The following is a 17,486-nucleotide window of genomic DNA, read 5'->3' as shown; positions in this document are numbered from 1 at the left end:
TCTCTGTGTGCAGTATTTCTCCTGATGGAATAGATGCTTCTGAAGGACAGGGACAGTTGTGATTCTTTCGATCTTCCATTCCCAGCACCTAGTACAATGCTGGTGGTTAAAAAAAGGCTTGTTAGGGGCAGCTAGGTGGTGCTGCAGTGGATAAAGCACCAGCTTTGGATTCGAGAGGGCCTGAGTTCAAATGTGGTCTTAGACACTTGACACTTACCAGCTGTGTGACCTTGGGCAAGTCATTTAATAATCCTCATTGCCTCACCCCCCAAAAGGGCTTGTTAAATTGACAATAAATGATTGGAAGGCATTTATTAAGTACTTACTATTTGCCAGGTAGAATACTAAACCCTAGAAATACAAATAGCAAGAACAAGCCAGTCCCTGTTTTTAAGGAACTTCTATTCTCATATGGAGAGACAGCTCATAAGTGGGCAGTGGGTCTGGAGTCAGGAAGATCTGAGTTCAAATTCGGCTTCAGACACTAGCTGTCTGACCTGGCAAGCCAGTTAAGCTCTATTTACATCAGTTCCTCATCTGTAAAATGGAGACACATTGGAGAAGGAAATGGCAAACCACTCTGGTATCTCTGCCAAGAAAACCCCAAGGACTGTCTACAGGGTCACATAGAGTTGGACATGACTGAACAACCACCACCACCACTTAGTGAAGTCTTTTGGCCAGGGAAGTCCTAGGGATGGTGAGTGGAGTCAAAAGGGTATTAGACTGACACATCCTTTGATAAGCACTGTGCTTATCCTGCATGAATTTTCAGGGTCCTTACTAACTACTGCCCAGATAAGACAGGCCAAGATACCGGCAGGCAGGAAGCTGCAGTTCATTCATTCAAGAATTTGACAGGGGCAGCTAGGTGGCACAGTGGGTAAAGCACCAGCCCTGGATTCAGGAGGACCTGAGTTAAAATCCGACCTCAGACACTTGACACTTACTAGCTGTGTGACCCTGGGCAAGTCACTTAACCCTCATTGCCCCACAACCCCCCCCCCCAAAATGTGACATACACTACCACTAGTGATGGATGTGTGTCTCACAATTCCATACATGACATTCTCTCTCTCTCTCTCTCTCTCTCTCTCTCTCTCTCTCCCTCCCTCCCTCCCCTCCCTCCTTCTCTCCCTCTCTCCCTCTCTCCTCTCTCTCTCTCCATCTGTCCATTTACCCACATCTATCTATCCATCTATCTTTCTATCCATCCATCCATCCACATCTCTCTATCCATTCATCTGTCTATCAATCTATCCATCCATCTTTTTTTTTTGGTGAGGCAATTGGGTTAAGTGACTTGCCCAGGGTCACACAGCTAGTAAGTGTTAAGTGTCTGAGGCCAGATTGAACTCAGGTACTCCTGAATCCAAGGCCGGTGCTTTATCCACTGTGCCACCTAGCCGCCTCCCATCTTTCTATCCACCCATATCCATCTGTTCATTCACCCACATCTGTCTTAACATCTAGTTGTTTATCCCTCCATCTATGTATCCATCCACCCACATCTATCCATCTATCTGTCCATCCATTCATCTGTCAATGCATCCATCCATCTATCTATTCATCTGCCTACACCTACCTCTCTCTCTCTCTTCCTCCCTCTATCCCTCTCTTATCTTTCTCTCTTCCCCTCCCTTTCTCTCCCTCACTCCTTCCATCCCTCTCTCCCTCCTTCTTTCTCTCTCTCTCTCTCTCCCTCTCCCTCTCTGTCTCTGACTTTTTTTTTGTGCCACTTTTCTAAGAATTGCAGTGGAGAGTTCAAGTTCATTTCCCCCCCCCACCATGGAGCTTAAAATATGTAGAATAACAGGAAGAGGAGGACTGCAGGGTGAGCCCATGAGCTGGGAGGAACCTCAGAGCCCATCTGCTCCAGCCTCATTTTACAAATGAGGAGACTTGCTGAGACCCTGAGATTGGTACAGGTGAAGGCCCTCATGGGTCATCTGATCCAGTCTCTTTGCCTTATGCTGCTCTTCTTTTATTTATCTAATTTATTATTTTTATGCTGTTCTTCTGACTAAAACAAACGCTCTATTGATGTTTTCATTAGTCAGTCCCCAGTGGATTCCCATGGATCTTCCCTGTACAACAAGAGATAACAGTGAAGCCAAACCAGTGGACACAGTGACCATATCTGACAGCATACACTAGTTCACACACCCACCATCTCCTACTTCTTTGCCTAGAAGAGGGAGATGGAGAGAGAGAAACAGAGACACATATGGAGAAAGGAGAGACAGAGACATAGAGATAGGAGGAGAGGGAGAGACAGAAATACATAGAGATATTATTTTCATTTAAGTTCTGGTACCTTTTACTATTTTTGATTTACACTCAATTCACTTTTTTTTTTTTGCAGGGCAATGAGGGTTAAGTGACTTGCCCAGGGTCACACAGCTAGTAAGTATCAAGTGTCTGAGGCCGGATTTGAACTCAGGTCCTCTTGAATCCAGGGCCGGTGCTCTATCCACTGCGCCACCTAGCTGCGTGATGGCGTAGAGGGTTCCCTAAGAACAGAGGGGAACAGAAAAGACCTCTTTTAGGATGTGGCCCTTGAGCTGAGTCTTACAGGGAGCTAGGTGTTCACGAAGCAGAGGTCAAAGAAAAAGACCATTCCAGATGTGGAGGATCGCTTATGCAAAGACACGGGGATGGGAAATGGAAGCTCATGTTCAGGGAACAGATCGTGGGTCAGTTTGGCTGAACTGTGAAATAAATTTCAGGTTAGTTTGGTTATACTGTGAAGTGACAAACAGAGGAGTCTGTATTTTTTCCCCCAGAAACAACAGGGAGTCACTGAAAATCCTTGAGCAAGGAAGTGACTTGGTTAGAGGCAGGGGGACCAATTAAGGAGTGACTAAAGTCGTCTAATCAGGGTTCAATGAGAACCTGAATGGGGGGGGGGGTGGTCGTGTAAGTGGAGAGGAGATGAATGATAGGTCCCATTGACAGGAGGTAGAGACTCCTTGGATATGGGAGTTGAGGGAGAGTGAACAGTCTGGGATGATTCTCAGCTCGTGTGAACGTGAGTCCCCAGAAAGACAGTGGTGCTATGTACAGAAAAAGGGAAGTTTGGTGTAGGTGTTGTGATCTGCTAGTCTCCCTGTTTTAAATCTCATCCAGTACTCATCGTCAGAGGGTCCTTGAATAAGGTCATCTCAGTTATTCTAGTTTTCAAGTAACCGTGAATCTTTTCTTTTTGGTGAGGTAATTGGCGTTAAGTGACTTGCCCAGGGTCACACAGCTAGTAAGTGTCAAGTGTCTGAGGTCAGATTTGAACTCAGATCCTCCTGAATCCAGGGCCGGTGCTCTATCCACTGCGCCACCCAGCTGCCCCTCTGTGAATCTTTTTGATGTGGTTGTGGAGGCTGTGTTGGGGGAAGTCATGAAGGAGTAGACTCTTGATCTGTTAAATCGAATGCTTTTTCGTGATCAAGAATAGCAAAGACAGTGAGGTCTTGTATCTTCTGTGCCTTTCAGTCACTTGTGTGAGGGTAAAGATGTAGTCTGTTACACAATATCCCTTGTAAAAAGCCCAACAGTTTCCTTCTAATGTTGTCTAATTTTATATAGATGAAACAACAGGAGTAGAGCTCAGTGGTTGTTGATTTTCTTTTAGTCATCTCTTTGGGACGAGGTCTGATAATTTTGGGTATTAATAAGGTTCACCATTGCAATGGAGATCTAGGCAGAATGCAAAGCAAACAGAGATGCTCCATAAAGAGGGAGCTTTTCCAGATGCTTTCATTTGCAGACGATGTCATGTGATTAAATGAGCCTCCTTGCCTACCTACTTCAATAAGTTTGGCCTAATCATCCGCGTAGGAAAAACCAAGTGGATGAAGAATGCCCATTGTATATACTTATGACATTCAGTTACATGGCCAACCTGGAGAATTTCTCCATCAGCACACATATGGACCATGAGTTGAGCCCAGAACTAAACATGAGGAGAAGGGAGTGAATTGCTTCTGAGAAATCTCAAGTCTCCTTTAAGCGGAGGACTGTTATTTTAGGACCAATATTCTTTTGCTTTAGTTGTATGGCTGTAAGTTATGGAGCCCTACATATAGTCTCCAGAGAATTAAAAATACAGAGGGCTGTTAGAGAGGGGCACGGTTGGTGGAATGAGCAGTTTGCCAGACATAAAAATCAAGGTTCTAGCAAGCAAGCAAAAAAAAAAACCAACCAAAAAACCGCCAAGAAGGTAATAAAAACATAGCATCATTGGAAAAGAAAATGAGCTGATTATGTGGCAGGAGCAAGGGAGCAACCTGCGCATAGACTGTTTGCTGCACTGGTATCTTCATAACATCAGGGGAAAGCAAAGAAGGGTCTACCACATTGGATGGATTTCCCATAGTAAAGTTATGGAAGGACATGGGAAGACCGAAACTGCAGAGGTTGACCATAGTATTTTGAGGTGAAGGGGTTGTTTCTAGGGGATTAGGTGATGAATTCTGTTTTGGACATACTGAGTTTGAGATGACCATGGGGCATATAGATGGAAATCTCCAGCAGTCAGTTGGTGATGCAGGCCTGCAATTCAGGACTGGTGCAGTAGCATTGATGGACCTCAGAACTCATGAAGTCTTACCTCCTCGGAGCTGATAAAGGATCATAAGGAGAGAATGTAGAGAAGACAGGTGTGAGAAATTATTAATAACTCATATCTTGGGGAGATTCAGATCTCCCTCCTTTCTTAAGTCCTGACTTTTAGAAAGCCCAGTTTTGGGGACAGCTAGGTGGCATGGTGGATAAAGCACCGGCCCTGGAGTCAGGAGGACCTGAGTTCAAATCCAGGCTCAGACACGTGACACTAGCTGTGTGACCTTGGGCAAGTCACTTAACCCTCATTGTCCAACCCCCAAAAAAATAAAAGTAAAAAGTCCAGTTTCTCATTGATAATAAGATTGCATTAACACTCTTCATCTTGGTCAGATCCCCACCCAACCATGGCAGGAAAGCTCATTGTTCTACTCAAGCTTGGATGAAGACAGATCCTTTTGTCTAGATAGCAAGGCTTCTCCATCTAGGGGTCACTCAGCCCACCCATTGGAGAGTCTATGCATTCTTGTTTTGTTTTTTTTGTTTTTTTAGTGAGGCAATTGGGGTTAAGTGACTTGCCCAGGGTCACACAGCTAGTTAAGTATTAAGTGTCTGAGGCCAGATTTGAACTCAGGTCCTCCTGACTCCAGGGCCGGTGCTCTATCTACTGAGGTGTCTAGCTGCCCCCAAGTCTATGCATTCTTTGAATTGATAGCCTGAGGCTGGGAGTGGTCTGGCATAACACTACATTTTAATATAGCCCGCCTCCAGTTACCTTAAGCAATTAGATTTGATTGCTGCTTGATGAACCATTTACAGTTTCAAGTCTATATAAGCTATGAGCCTCCGCCATGATTGTCTTTGGTCAGAGAGAGATGGCTAGTGACCACCCTTTTATTAATAATTTACTGGCCTTATTAATAAAATGATTGAATTACCCAGAAACTATGTCTCTCAGCTTTTAAATTGTCACCCAGGGGATTCATGGGTGAAAATCACACCAAAGAGATTGTAAAGGAGGCAGGTAGGAAAAGCAGGAGATGGCGGTGTCAGTATCTAGAAGAAAAGGGTAGCCCAGAACATCCAGTGCTGCAGAGATCTCAGGAAAGAGGAGGACTGAGAAAAAGCCATTGCATTTTATATATCTTCTTCTTTTTTTTTTTTTTTTTGCAGGGCAATGGGGGTTAAGGGACTTGCCCAGGGTCACACAGCTAGTACATGTCAAGTATCTGAGGCCAGATTTGAACTCAGGTACTCCAGTGCTTTATCCACTGCGCCACCTAGCTGCCCTGCCATTGCATTTTATATCTGACCTGGGAGGTGATAGGAGCCAGAGGAATTTATCCAATGGGGAGGTGACCTGGCCCAATCTGAGCTTTAGAGAGCTGATTGGAGGCTGAAGATTCTAGTGTGAGGAAGAGCAACCATTGGCCATTTCGGTAACTCAGGCATGAGGGCCTCCACTGGGGTCATGGTAGTGTTGGAGGAGAGAAGGGAGAATATACAAGAGATGCAAAGGTAGAAATGACAAGACTTGGCAAGAGATTGGATATATGAGGTAAAGACAAGTGAGTATTTGAGTCACCAAGTTTGCCAGGGTGGTGGTACCATCAACAATAATAAGGAAGTTGAGGGGCAGCTAGGTGGCACAGTGGATAAAGCACCGGCCGTGGATTCAGGAGGACCTGAGTTCAAATGAGGCCTCAGACACTTGACACTAGCGGTGTGACCCTGGGCTAGTCACTTAACCCTCATTGTCCTATTAAAAAAAAAAAAGAAGGCCAAGGGGCAAGCCTGGGGGATACCCATTTGTGAGTGTGACTTGGAAGAAGATCCAGCAAAGGAGACTGAGGAGGAGTCGTCACATACATAGGAAGAGCCCCAGGAGAGAGCTGTGTCATGAAAACCTAGAGAGGAAAAAGTCTCCAGGACAAAACAGCACCATTGAAGCCTGCAGAGAAGTCAAGAAAGATAAGGATTGAGGTCTTTGGTAACTTTGGACAGAATATTTGACTATTTTTAATTGAATGATGGGGTCAGCATCCAGACTGTAGAAGGTTTAGAAACTAGTGAGAGAGGAGGAAGAGGAAGTACTCATTGTAGATGGTTTTTTTCCCCTCTCTCTTTTTTCCCTGGTACCTTTTTGTGTGTGTGTGGGGGGGGTGCAATGACTTGCCCAAGGTCACACAGCTAGTAAGTGTCAAGTGTCTGAGGTCGGATTTGAACTCAGGACCTCTTGAATCTAGGGCCAGTGCTTTATCCACTGCACCACCTAGCTGCCCAGTACCTTTTATTTTAAAAAATAAATGTATTTATTTTTACATGAATTTGTTATCTGGCCCTCCTACTCCTCTCCCTTCCCATTGAACAACAATAAGAAGACAAAAACCCAAACCCTTATCATAACTGTGCATGGTCTAGCAATGCAGATTCCCTCATTGGCCATGCCACCAAATATATGTCTCTCTGCATATTAAGTTCACCTTTCTGGCAGGCTGCAAATGGTATATTTTATTGTAGTTAGCTTTCTCCAGGATTTAGCTATGAAAGGAAGGAGAGATATGGCCTAATAGCTAACAAGGATACGTGGCTTTATGTGAAGAATTTTTTGAAGATGGGGAGACATGGGCATGCTTGTCCACAACAGTGAAGCAGCCAGAAGACAGGGAGAGACTGAAGATTAATGACTGGAGTGATATCTGCCAGAGATGACAGGATGGAATGGAATCACTTGTGCATGTTGAGTGGTTTGCTTTGGCGAGAAGAGCCACTCTTCATGTGGGACAGGGGTGAGGGGAGAGATAGTTGAGGAAGATGGCTGAGTGATGTGAGAAGAGGGAGACCCCTGTGAAGGACACCATTTTTTTCTGTGATGTATGAGGGAGTCTTCAGCTCGGGTTGGGGTGCCATGGAAGACTTGAGGAGGGATGAGAGGGCTTGGAAAAACTGCTGTGGTGAGTGGGATGGGCAGTCAGTTAAAGAGGTGGAATAGGATTGCCCTCCTCTGTAAGGGGGCAGTTGAGATTAGGTAACAAATTTTCACTGGGACCAGGCCACATGGTTTGGTGGTTTTCTTCAGTTCTGTTCTATAGCATGCAAGGCAGAGTTAAGGAGGTAGATAATTGGGGCTTGACAAGGGATAGTTGGCTGTAGGAGAAGGGGGCAAAGGAACTTGTCGACAGGACAGAGCATAGGGTTGAGCTGATTCACCAAGAGATTGGGATAGGGAAGGAAGGAGAAGATGATAGATTGAGAAAGAACGGAGGGGTGAGGTGATTGTAGGTCATGGTGAGGACAAAGAGTGGGGTTAGGATTCATAAAGCAGAGGGAAAGAGAGACTCATAAAAGGTGATTTCAGAGCTCATCATGGTACAAGTGGATCACTTAGAGGTCATGGCAGCAGCACGTCTGGGTGTAGCCATAAGAGTAGTGGAACAATTTGTCTGAAATCACACAGTGAACCAGACTGGGACCGTATCCTGATTCCCAATTTAGATGATTGCCCATGTCCTTTGGACTCCCTGATCTGGTAGTTTGGTGGAGGAGACAGTAAAAGGCTTGGGGACATGAACCAGGCACCAGATAGATGACCGTGATAAATACTGATGGGAGCCAAATGAAGAGCATATAGATAAAGGAGTTGTTACTGGGTGGGTGTTGAGGATGGGGAGGGATGATCTCTTCCTGGAAGAGGGAAAAGGGACTGAGAGAGGGGGGTAGATAAGGGATACTGAGCAGAGGGCACACATGGGCAATGTGTCATAGTGAAGAGAAGCCCCAGGAATCAGAAGACCTGGGCTCATGGACCAACTGAGCTACTGATTAGCTGCGTGACCCTGGGCAAGTCACTCTTCTCTGAGCCTCAACATTTTCATCTGTAAAAGGGCATGGTGCTGCTGGATCTCTTCACAACATTGTCCTGAAGGAAGATGCTTTGCAAAGTCCTATATACATCCAGGTTACTGTTGTCATAAAACTGAACAGTGTAGTAGAAAGCATTTCTCCAGTTTCACACTCTGGGTCTCAGGTTCAAGATCTGGGTACCTTAACTGGGGCCTGGGAGGGGAAAGAGTTCTCACATCCAGTTTTCCCATTGTTTTCCCCAGCACGGCCCCCCATTCCGCCCGGAGCACCCCCAGCAGCTCCCCTTCCCTTCGGAAGCGGCTGCTGCTGCTGCCCCCAAACCGGTCCCCGCCCGCAGAGCAGGACGCTGGGACCATGGTTGAGAAGGGGTCTGAGAAGGGGTCGGACAGCTCCTCAGAGAAAGGTGGAGGGGCAAGCACCCCCGGAACCCAGTCGCTCAGTAGCAGAAACTTCATCAGAAACAGCAAGGTCTGAGCAGAGCTGGGGTGTGCACATTGGGTGATGGAGAGAGAGAGAGCAGGAGGGGAGGGGGTGGTAAACACAGCGAGGACATGGGAAGATTTAGGAAAGGGAGAAGAACTGAGGGATACCTGCACTGACTTTCCTCTCTTCTCCTACAGAAAATGCAGAGCTGGTACAGTGTAAGTATCTCTGGAAATGTGGGTGATGAGGATGAAAACATCCCACCGGACTCCATCCTCCTCTGTAGTGGGTGAACCTGTGACCTGGAAAGCCCAGATGATTCTCTAGTTAGAGAACAGTGAGGGGAAGGATCTGATAGAAAAAGGAAAGAGGGAAGGAGGGAGGGATGGGGGTAGAATGAGAAACAAAAAGGGAAGTGGGGCTGGACTGAAATTGAAGGCTGGAGTGGGGGGCTAAATGGGGAGCAGGTGGTGGGGAGATTGACTCATTCTTGTATTCTCAGCATCTAGCATGGTGCTTGGCATATATAGTGGGTGCTTAATAAAGACTTATTGATTATTTGATCAGGACTCAGGAGGACTTGGGGAAGGCAAAGTAAGAGGTGACCTTGGTCAAACTCCCCAGGTCTCTTTTTTCTCTGACAGATGTTGAGTCCCACCTATAAACAGCGAAATGAGGACTTCAGAAAACTCTTCAGCAAACTCCCCGAGGCCGAGCGGCTCATCGTGGGTAAGAGCAGGATGGGGGAGTCTCTGGAGCCCCTGGCCACCAAGCCTCTCTGTCTTTCCTGCTCCCGGACGCCTACTGTCTGCCTGGTTTCCGTTGCTGTCCAGCTCTGGTTTTCTTCTCTGCCAAACTCCCCTCCTCGTCCTGTGCCCGTCTCCCTGCCAGGCCGCTGCCCTCCTCACTCCTGGCCTTTCCTCTCCCTTCCTGGTTCCTGGGTTCAGGTTACTAAGTTGCCCATCTCCCATCCCCTTGTCCATTCTCTTCTCAGATTACTCCTGTGCCCTGCAGAGGGACATCCTGCTCCAAGGCCGACTCTACCTCTCTGAAAATTGGATCTGTTTCTACAGCAACATCTTCCGCTGGGAAACCACGGTGAGACCCCGGGGCCTGGGCCCAGCTCTTCAAGGCTGAGGCAGGGGCAGGGGAGGCTGGGCTGGAGGGAGATGTTGATAGGGAGACATGCAGGCTAGAAGACTCCCTCCCACATCTTTGCCCTTGGCTCTCCCAGATCTCAATCCAGCTGAAGGAAGTGACGTGTCTGAAGAAGGAGAAAACGGCCAAATTGATCCCCAATGCTATCCAGATCTGCACGGAGAGCGAGAAAGTAGGCAGCAGACGGGGAGCCCTGGAGGGGATAGGCAGTAGGAAATGGGAGGCTCCGTGGAGTCAGTACTCGTTTACATGGTATGCCACGCACGGTGCTAGGCACCAGGAAATACGCAGAAGAAGCCAAAACACTGCCTGTCCTCAGGCAGCTATATACTTAGGCATACATGTATAACTATATAACAGTTAGACATGGAGGAGGGGGACGGTAAACTGAGAGGACAGCAGTAGCCAGGTTTGATCTAGAAAGGCTTCACATAAAATGTGATGCTCCAGCTGAGTCTGGAAGGAAGAAGTGAAGGACTCTTAGAGATGGAGGGGAGAAGGGGGATGGACATTGCAAAAGCCCAGGGATGGACGACGCAGCGTGGTGGCCAGTATGGGTGGATTATAGGGCACATGGAGTAAGAAGAATGGAAATGTGGGAATGGCCGGAGGAGTTCATGTCTAATTCTAGAGGTAATAGGGAGCCATTGACGTTTCATGAATTGGGGAGTGACATTGACTTACTTTGGCTGCTCTGTGGAGGTCAGTGGAGTAGATTTGGGACAGGGAGGCTAATTTAGGAGGGAATTGCAGTGACCCAGGCAAGAGATGGTGAGGGCCTGGGTTAGGGTGAATGTCAGAGGGGGAGTGTGGGGGGAGTGGGAGAATGGGATCAGCAGGGCAAGCATCAGGTGATGGTAGGCTCTAGAAGGGAAGGGTGTCTAGGGAGCAGGAGGGCATCAGGGAAGATGGTATTGGGAAGAAAGGTTGGGGCATGACAGACATAGGGAAGCAGGAAATGGCTAAGGGGTGATGGGGCTCTTGGTGAGCAGAGGGGAGCTGGAGGATGCAGAAGCGGAAGGGGGAGGAGAGGAGAGGTCAGGAAGGAAGACTAGGTTTCACGCCTACTTTCATTCACACCATTCCTTCCTCATCCTCCCCCAGCATTTCTTCACCTCCTTTGGGGCCCGAGACCGCTGCTTCCTGCTCATCTTCCGCCTTTGGCAGAATGCCCTGCTGGACAAGGTACCCCCCCCCCCCCCACTGGTTAGGGGAGGCTCAGAGAGGTCTAATCTGGGATGGGCTGAGGGCTCCCCCTCATGGAGAACAGGGGAATGACGACAACCATCTTTAGCCAGCGGGATGAGAAGGGCCCTGGGGGAAAGGTGGCAGGGAGAAGATCTCCCATCCCCCGGGGCAGGGATTGCTGCCCCCCCACCTCCTCCATCCCATTACTCTGCTCCTGTCTGTCCTCAGACTCTGTCCCCTCGGGAGCTGTGGCACCTGGTGCATCAGTGCTACGGGTCAGAACTCGGCCTCACCAGTGAGGATGAAGACTACGTCTGCCCTTTGCAGCAGCTGAATGGGTTGGGGTGAGCTGGGGGCTGAGCAGAAGTGGGCAAGGCAGCTCCCTCAGGCCTTGGGTACAGCAGGGACTGGGCACAGACTGATCTTCCGTATCTCTTCTTGACAGGGGCCACAAGGAAGTGGGGGATGTGATTGCCTTGAGTGACATGACCCTGCCCCGCAGGTCTCCGGACCTCAGCGGAGAGCCCAGCCCCACGGCTTCCCGGAGGACCCAGCTCACGCCCTGCCCCTCCCAGGCCAGCAGCGATGGGGACAACGTGGTGAGTCACTCGGAGGAGCAGGAAGAGGGACAGGCAGGCAGGGGGACACACATGGTGGGTGATGGTGGAAAGAGGGTGGCGCCCCATCATTAAGTCACCAACACTTGGCTTTACCGAAGAATTTGACTAGAAAAGTCGCCAATGTCTCTCCCAGCCCTCCAGATTCCATGTCCTTGGACAAGTCACTTCATCTGTCGACAGGCACCGCCTGTATTAGGCAAACACAAGGGCCTGTCTTTTATCCTTAGAGTGGCCGTGGAGCTTCTTGAGCAAGGGGATGACATGGACTTTAGGAATGCCCTTGGTAGCCCCATAGAGAATGGCTTGGGGCCCAGAGAGAGCTGTGAGAAGGCTGATGGGAGGTGCTGAGGGCCTGACCTACGGTGGTGTGTGTGAGTCCTTCTTTCCGAAGGGGACTGATGTGCACTCACTGAGCCTCAGTTTCCCCGTTGGGCTAGGCAATTTCCCAGGCCCTTGTGGTAGGTAGACCCAGCGTCCCTCCCTCAGGCCTGGGTGAGATGTGGAAACTATTCTGGGAGGACCGGGCAGCTCAGACCCACTTCCCGTTCCCTCAGGGTGAGGAGGATAAAGAAGGGCAGGCCGACAGTCAGCCAGATGCCTCGTCTAGTCAGACTGTAACCCCGGTGACCGAGCCGCCTCCCACCGAGATGGCCCCCGATGGTCCAGCCCCGCCGGCCCCCTTGGATCTGCTGCCCAGTGAAGAGATGTTGACAGACACGAGTAACTCCTCTTCCTCAGCCACGGAGGGAGGTGAAGCAGGGAAGCCGCCCCTTTCCCAGCCTCCCTGGGTGGGCTGTGTCCCCCAGCTCCCGGGCCAACACCTGCTCTTCCTTCCCCCCTCCAGCTGATCTGACCTCCTTCCTCCCGGACCTCTCTGGCCGCCTCCTTATCAACTGTGTGTTCCACATCGGGGCTGACCGCCTGCAGCAGATGCTGTTCTCAGACTCCCCCTTCCTGCAGGGCTTCCTCCAGCAGCGAAAGTTCACTGGTCAGAACTGAGGGCAAGGGCGGCTCTGGGGTAAACAGCCGTGTGGGGCAGGGCCTGAGCTTCAGATGGGGGAGGGCAATTCCCTGAGCTCTCTCCTCTTTCTAATTGTCCTTCCCTCCTGTCCCAAATACCCCCCAGGAAAGCACAGTTCCAACAGCTGAGAGACCAGGGCAGACCCTTCTTTAGGAAGGCTTCCTGGAGGAGGGGTTCTTTTGGCCTAGGGTTTGGGGCGGAGACCACTCTGAGGGGGGAATTAGCTGTTCCTCACTCCCTCTCCTCTCTCCATCACAGATGTGACGTTTACCCCATGGAGCGGGGAGAGCAAATGTCACCAGAGCCGAGTTCTGTCTTACACCATCCCCATCAGCAACCCCCTGGGCCCCAAGAGTGCAGCGGTGGTGGAGACTCAGGTAAGGGAGAAAGATGGTGCTTTGGGACTTAAGGGTGGGGGGGGGAGGAGGAAGAAGCAGGAAGCGAGAGACCTGGAGAGGAAGGTGGGGGATGGGGTGCAGAGATGCTTGGAGGGGACCCTGGGACCTGGGGTGGCTGGGAGCACCATGTGACAGGCTGGAGAGAACGCTTCTGACAGTGTTCTTCTCTTCTCCTGCCCCTGCCAGACCCTGTTCCGACGGAGTCCTCAGGGTGGGGGCTGCGTAGTGGATTCTGAGGTCCTCACTCAGGGCATTCCGTACCAAGACTATTTCTACACAGCTCATCGATACTGCATCCTGAGCCTGGCCAGAAACAAGACCCGCCTCCGGTAACCAGAGAAACATCGACCCCAGGGCCCTTCCCTCCTCTGCCTCAGCCCCTGCCACGTTCCCTTTCTGGGGTCTCGTCCCAGGCAGGCGTAAGCCTGGCTGCCTTCAGGTTCATTCGTCCTTCATCGGGACACAGAGAGAGACAGGTTGTCCTTGCCTGTCCTGGCTGTCCTCACGTAGAAGGCTCAGGCTTATGAGGAAAGGCCAGATGTATTTAGGGAGCTGCCGTTCTTGGGGATGAGGCATAGCCTGGTCTTGAGACTTCTCACTCTGAGCAAAGGGGACAGGACATCAGGAGCCCTGGGAAGGGGAGATGAGCGAAAGAGGAAGGAATCTGCCCCCAAGGACTCCCCCAGCCACACGACAAAGGCTGGGGGAGGGGGGAGCAGAGGAGCCCTGAGTCTAAACCTCTAAGCCTGAGTTTCCTTCTCGGGGTCTGTGATCACATGACCTTGGACACTTCTTTTGACTGCCCTCGGTCTCATTTGTGAAACGAGAAATTGGCAGAGGGCTTGGTTTAGCCGGCTCAGTGAGGTCTGTTCTACATCGGTGATCTCTGAATCAGTCAAGACTTCCTGGAGGGAATTTTGAATCAAGCCAGAAAAGAGGTGGGGAGGAGTTCAGGTGGACGAGCCCTGACCCCCTTGTCCCCCTCCTCTCTTTCCTCCCCCACTTAGTGTGTCCTCAGAGATCCGTTATCGGAAGCAGCCCTGGAGTCTGGTGAAGTCCCTCATCGAGAAGAACTCCTGGAGCGGCATTGAAGACTACTTTCACCACTTGGGTAAGCTGAGGCAGTCAGAGGAAAGAACAGGTCAGGAGGGCGAGGGATGTTGGCAGGGAGACGGCTCTCCCAGGCTTCCATCACTCACCCCCTCTTCCCACCTGAGTTCCAGACCTCCTTCTCAGCCCTGGGGCACGCCACTTCTCTGGAATTGTGGGCCTCGGACGGCTGCTGCGCCCCTCCCCACTCCTGGCAAGACATGTAAAGATCTTTCCACCTTAGTTAAGTTGGGATGAGTGGGAGGTACTCAGCTGGGCCAAGTCATTCAGTAGCCAAATGCCAGGAAACAGAAATCCCACTCACACACATTCTCTTTCTCTCTCTCTGTGTCGGTCTGTCTTTCTGTGTCTCTGTCTCTGTCTGTCTGTCTGTCTGTCTCTTTCTCCTCTCCCTCCCTCCTTCTCTCTCTCTCTCAGGTCCTCCTGAATCCAGGGCTGGTGCTTTATCCATTGTGCCACCTAACTGCCCCTCCCCTCTCTCTCTTTCCCTTCATCTCTCTCTCTCCCCCACTGTCTTTGTCTGTCTCTTTCTCCTCCCCCTCCCTCTCTCTCTCTTTCTCTCTCTCCCCGTCTTCCTCTCTCTCTCTCTCTCTGTCTCTTTCTCCTCTCTCTCTCTTTTCTCTCCCTCTCCCCCTCTCTCTCTCTCTTTCTCTGTCTGTCTGTCTGTCTCCCTCTGTCTCTTTCTTCTCTCTCTCTTCCCTCTCCCTCTCCCCCCCCTTTCTCTGTCTGTCTGTCTATCTCCCTCTGTTTCTGTCTCCTTCTCCTTTCCCTCCTTCCTTCCCCCCTTCCTCTCTCTCCCTCTCCCCCTCTGTTTCTGTCTCTTTCTCCTCTCCTTCCCTCCTCTCCCCACTCTTTCCCTTCATCTCTCTCTTTCCCCCTCTCTCCTGCCCTCTCCCCCTCTCTCTCCCTCTCTCTCTTTTTTCTGTGATGCTCTTTTTTAAAAGTTCATGACTTTGGCACGTTTATACTTCGTTTTGTTTTCTCCTAACTTAGTAGCAAAGGCTCCTTCAGAAGAACTCCTGACATGGCCCAGTTAACCCCAAAGGATCCAGCCTCCCTCCTTGAGCAGCTAGGGAGGTGCCAGGAGAAGATAGCCATGGGCGATGTTCTCAGCAGTGCTGGAGGTCCCGTGGGCCTAGGGCAGGAGAGGAGGGGAGCCTGTGGAGGTTCCGTGGGGACAGCCGTGGAGCCTGGAGCAGCCCCCACTGGATCTGTGTGCCCCCATGGTGGATCCCCCAGAGGGAGCCCGGCACTGGGTGGGGAAGGGCCGGTTCTCAGGGATGACTTAGCTTTTGGCTTCTTCCCCTTTACCAGAGAGAGAACTCTCCAAAGCAGAGAAACTGTCCCTGGAAGAAGGTGGGAAGGAGGCCCGGGGTCTGCTGTCAGGCCTGAGACGGCGCAAAAGGCCTCTGAGCTGGAGGAGCCACGGGGAGACCCCTGCTCATGCTGATCCGGATGCTTGTACTCGGGGAGGCCTGCACCCTTCAGGTACCTGAAGCAGCTGGGCCGCAGGGAGTTCCTACTATGGATCAGGTTCTGAAGGGGTCTTAGAGGACCCGACAGGATGGAGAAAACAAAGGGAGAAGGAAGCATGGCCCCAAGAGACCCTCTAGGAGAGGACAAGCAGATGGGACGTATCTACGAAGAAGCAAAGTTTTCCAGAGATATTGCTAGTGTTGAGGGCTGTGATGCTCGGTGAGCATCCTATACTCAGTGAATGCTGGAGAAAGCTCTAGAACATGTCCAGGGAGGCTTCCTGGGGGCCATGAGCTGGCTTCTGAATGAGTGGAGAGCAGGGTCCATGGCCTTTGGTGGGGTGGCTGATCTCGGGGAAGGCCAAGGAGTGGGATGGAGCAGAGTGTTGGGGAGGGGGGAAATCCAGGTGATCCGGAGGGGGTGCCAAGGAGGAGGAATTCCACTCTACCCTTCTGCCTCCCATCCTGCTTCTCAGTCTGTAGTGGGATGAGCTGGGATGAGGTGGTTTCTGGGGCCTCTTCCACCTAGAGGTCTCTGATTCACCTCTGGTCCTGTTTGCTTTCCTTGAGGGGTCCCGGGTGTCCAGGCCTCCTCACCTCGCCCTCACCTTCTGCCTTTCTCTCTAGGTTCAATCACTTCTCGACTCTCAGAACCATCCCTGGACCAGAGCCCTGGATCAGGGGTTCCGGGAATCCTCCTTGTTATCAGCATTGTGTGAGCAGAGGGTTGGGGAGGGGTGTGTTTGTGTGAACGCGTGTGTGTTTGTACATGCGTGTGCATGTTTGTACGTGTATATGCATGCGTGTGTGTGTGCGTGTGTAACATGGGTGCCATACCACGGCACTGACTGAGGAGTCAGAGGCTTGGGGTTCAAATCCCCTTACTTCCTTATGTCACAGTCACTGAACCTCTTGTGTCTGTTTCTTCACTTGCAAAGTGAGGGGGTGGGACCAGATCAACTCTGAGGCTCCTTCTGAATCTAAAGCTTAGACTGTATGATCCTCCACTGGGTGGGCAGAGCCTCAGCTGTCCTTGTCTCTCATTTTTTCCCTGCTTGCCTAGGATCTGTGTAAGGTAGAGTATCTGATCCCCTGCCTCCCCCACCCCCATTTTCCCCGGCTCCTGCCTCTCTCGGGCAGGTGATCCCTGGACTGGTCCGGAGCCTCCTCCATGCTTGACCAGGCTTAGATTCCTGACCCATGACCCCCCTCCTCCCGCCTTCTGCCCTGGGGCTCTGGACCCCAGGCCTATTGTGATCCTTGCTGCTTTCTCTGCCCCCCATAGCCTTATCGTCCTGGTTGCTCTGAATGTTCTCCTCTTCTACCGTCTCTGGTCCCTGGAGCGGACAGCCCATACCTTTGAGGCCTGGCACAGCCTGGCTCTGGGCAAAGAGTAAGTGGAATGGATGGGATTGGAGGGGATGGGGAAGAGGAGAGAGGGGAGCATCCAGGGGAGACAGTGTTCTCTCCTCCCCGGGCCTCAGCCCCAACTCTCCCCATAGGAAGTTCCCACAGACGGCCGCTGAGTGGGCAGAAATCTTGGCCCTCCAGAAGCAGTTCCACAGTGTGGAGGTTCACAAGTGGCGGCAGATCCTCCGGGCCTCAGTGGAGCTGCTGGATGAGGTGAGGCGGTGGGAGACGCCCCATCCTCCTGGACCCCTCCCCGGCATCCTTC

At 51.0% G+C, this 17,486-nt stretch overlaps 1 protein-coding gene across 4 annotated transcripts in view; it reads left to right on the top strand.

Annotated features, from left to right (window-relative positions):
* GRAMD1A (GRAM domain containing 1A) overlaps window positions 1-17,486 on the top strand; it is a 32,601-nt gene that overhangs the window by 14,325 nt on the left and 790 nt on the right. For 2 of the 4 annotated variants that reach the window (XM_043993156.1, XM_043993158.1), the window contains 18 exons: window positions 8,661-8,886; window positions 9,039-9,059; window positions 9,486-9,570; window positions 9,836-9,939; window positions 10,076-10,171; window positions 11,104-11,184; window positions 11,416-11,531; window positions 11,633-11,786; window positions 12,362-12,557; window positions 12,652-12,795; window positions 13,087-13,205; window positions 13,413-13,555; window positions 14,234-14,337; window positions 15,651-15,824; window positions 16,439-16,526; window positions 16,875-16,886; window positions 17,097-17,204; window positions 17,314-17,434. In XM_043993156.1, coding sequence (XP_043849091.1) covers window positions 8,661-8,886; window positions 9,039-9,059; window positions 9,486-9,570; window positions 9,836-9,939; window positions 10,076-10,171; window positions 11,104-11,184; window positions 11,416-11,531; window positions 11,633-11,786; window positions 12,362-12,557; window positions 12,652-12,795; window positions 13,087-13,205; window positions 13,413-13,555; window positions 14,234-14,337; window positions 15,651-15,824; window positions 16,439-16,526; window positions 16,875-16,886; window positions 17,097-17,204; window positions 17,314-17,434 — 2,092 coding nt within the window. Of the gene's footprint in view, window positions 1-8,468; window positions 8,513-8,660; window positions 8,887-9,038; window positions 9,060-9,485; window positions 9,571-9,835; window positions 9,940-10,075; window positions 10,172-11,103; window positions 11,185-11,415; window positions 11,532-11,632; window positions 11,787-12,361; window positions 12,558-12,651; window positions 12,796-13,086; window positions 13,206-13,412; window positions 13,556-14,233; window positions 14,338-15,650; window positions 15,825-16,438; window positions 16,527-16,874; window positions 16,887-17,096; window positions 17,205-17,313; window positions 17,435-17,486 lie in introns of those variants that run through there. The other 2 variants (XM_043993157.1, XM_043993155.1) reach the window with 2 other exon arrangements.

The sequence above is a fragment of the Dromiciops gliroides genome, chromosome 3 (genome assembly GCF_019393635.1).
Source record: "Dromiciops gliroides isolate mDroGli1 chromosome 3, mDroGli1.pri, whole genome shotgun sequence".
NCBI lineage: Eukaryota > Metazoa > Chordata > Mammalia > Microbiotheria > Microbiotheriidae > Dromiciops > Dromiciops gliroides.
Note: the sequence above shows the minus strand (reverse complement) of the source record. Positions and strands in the feature narration are given on the sequence as shown.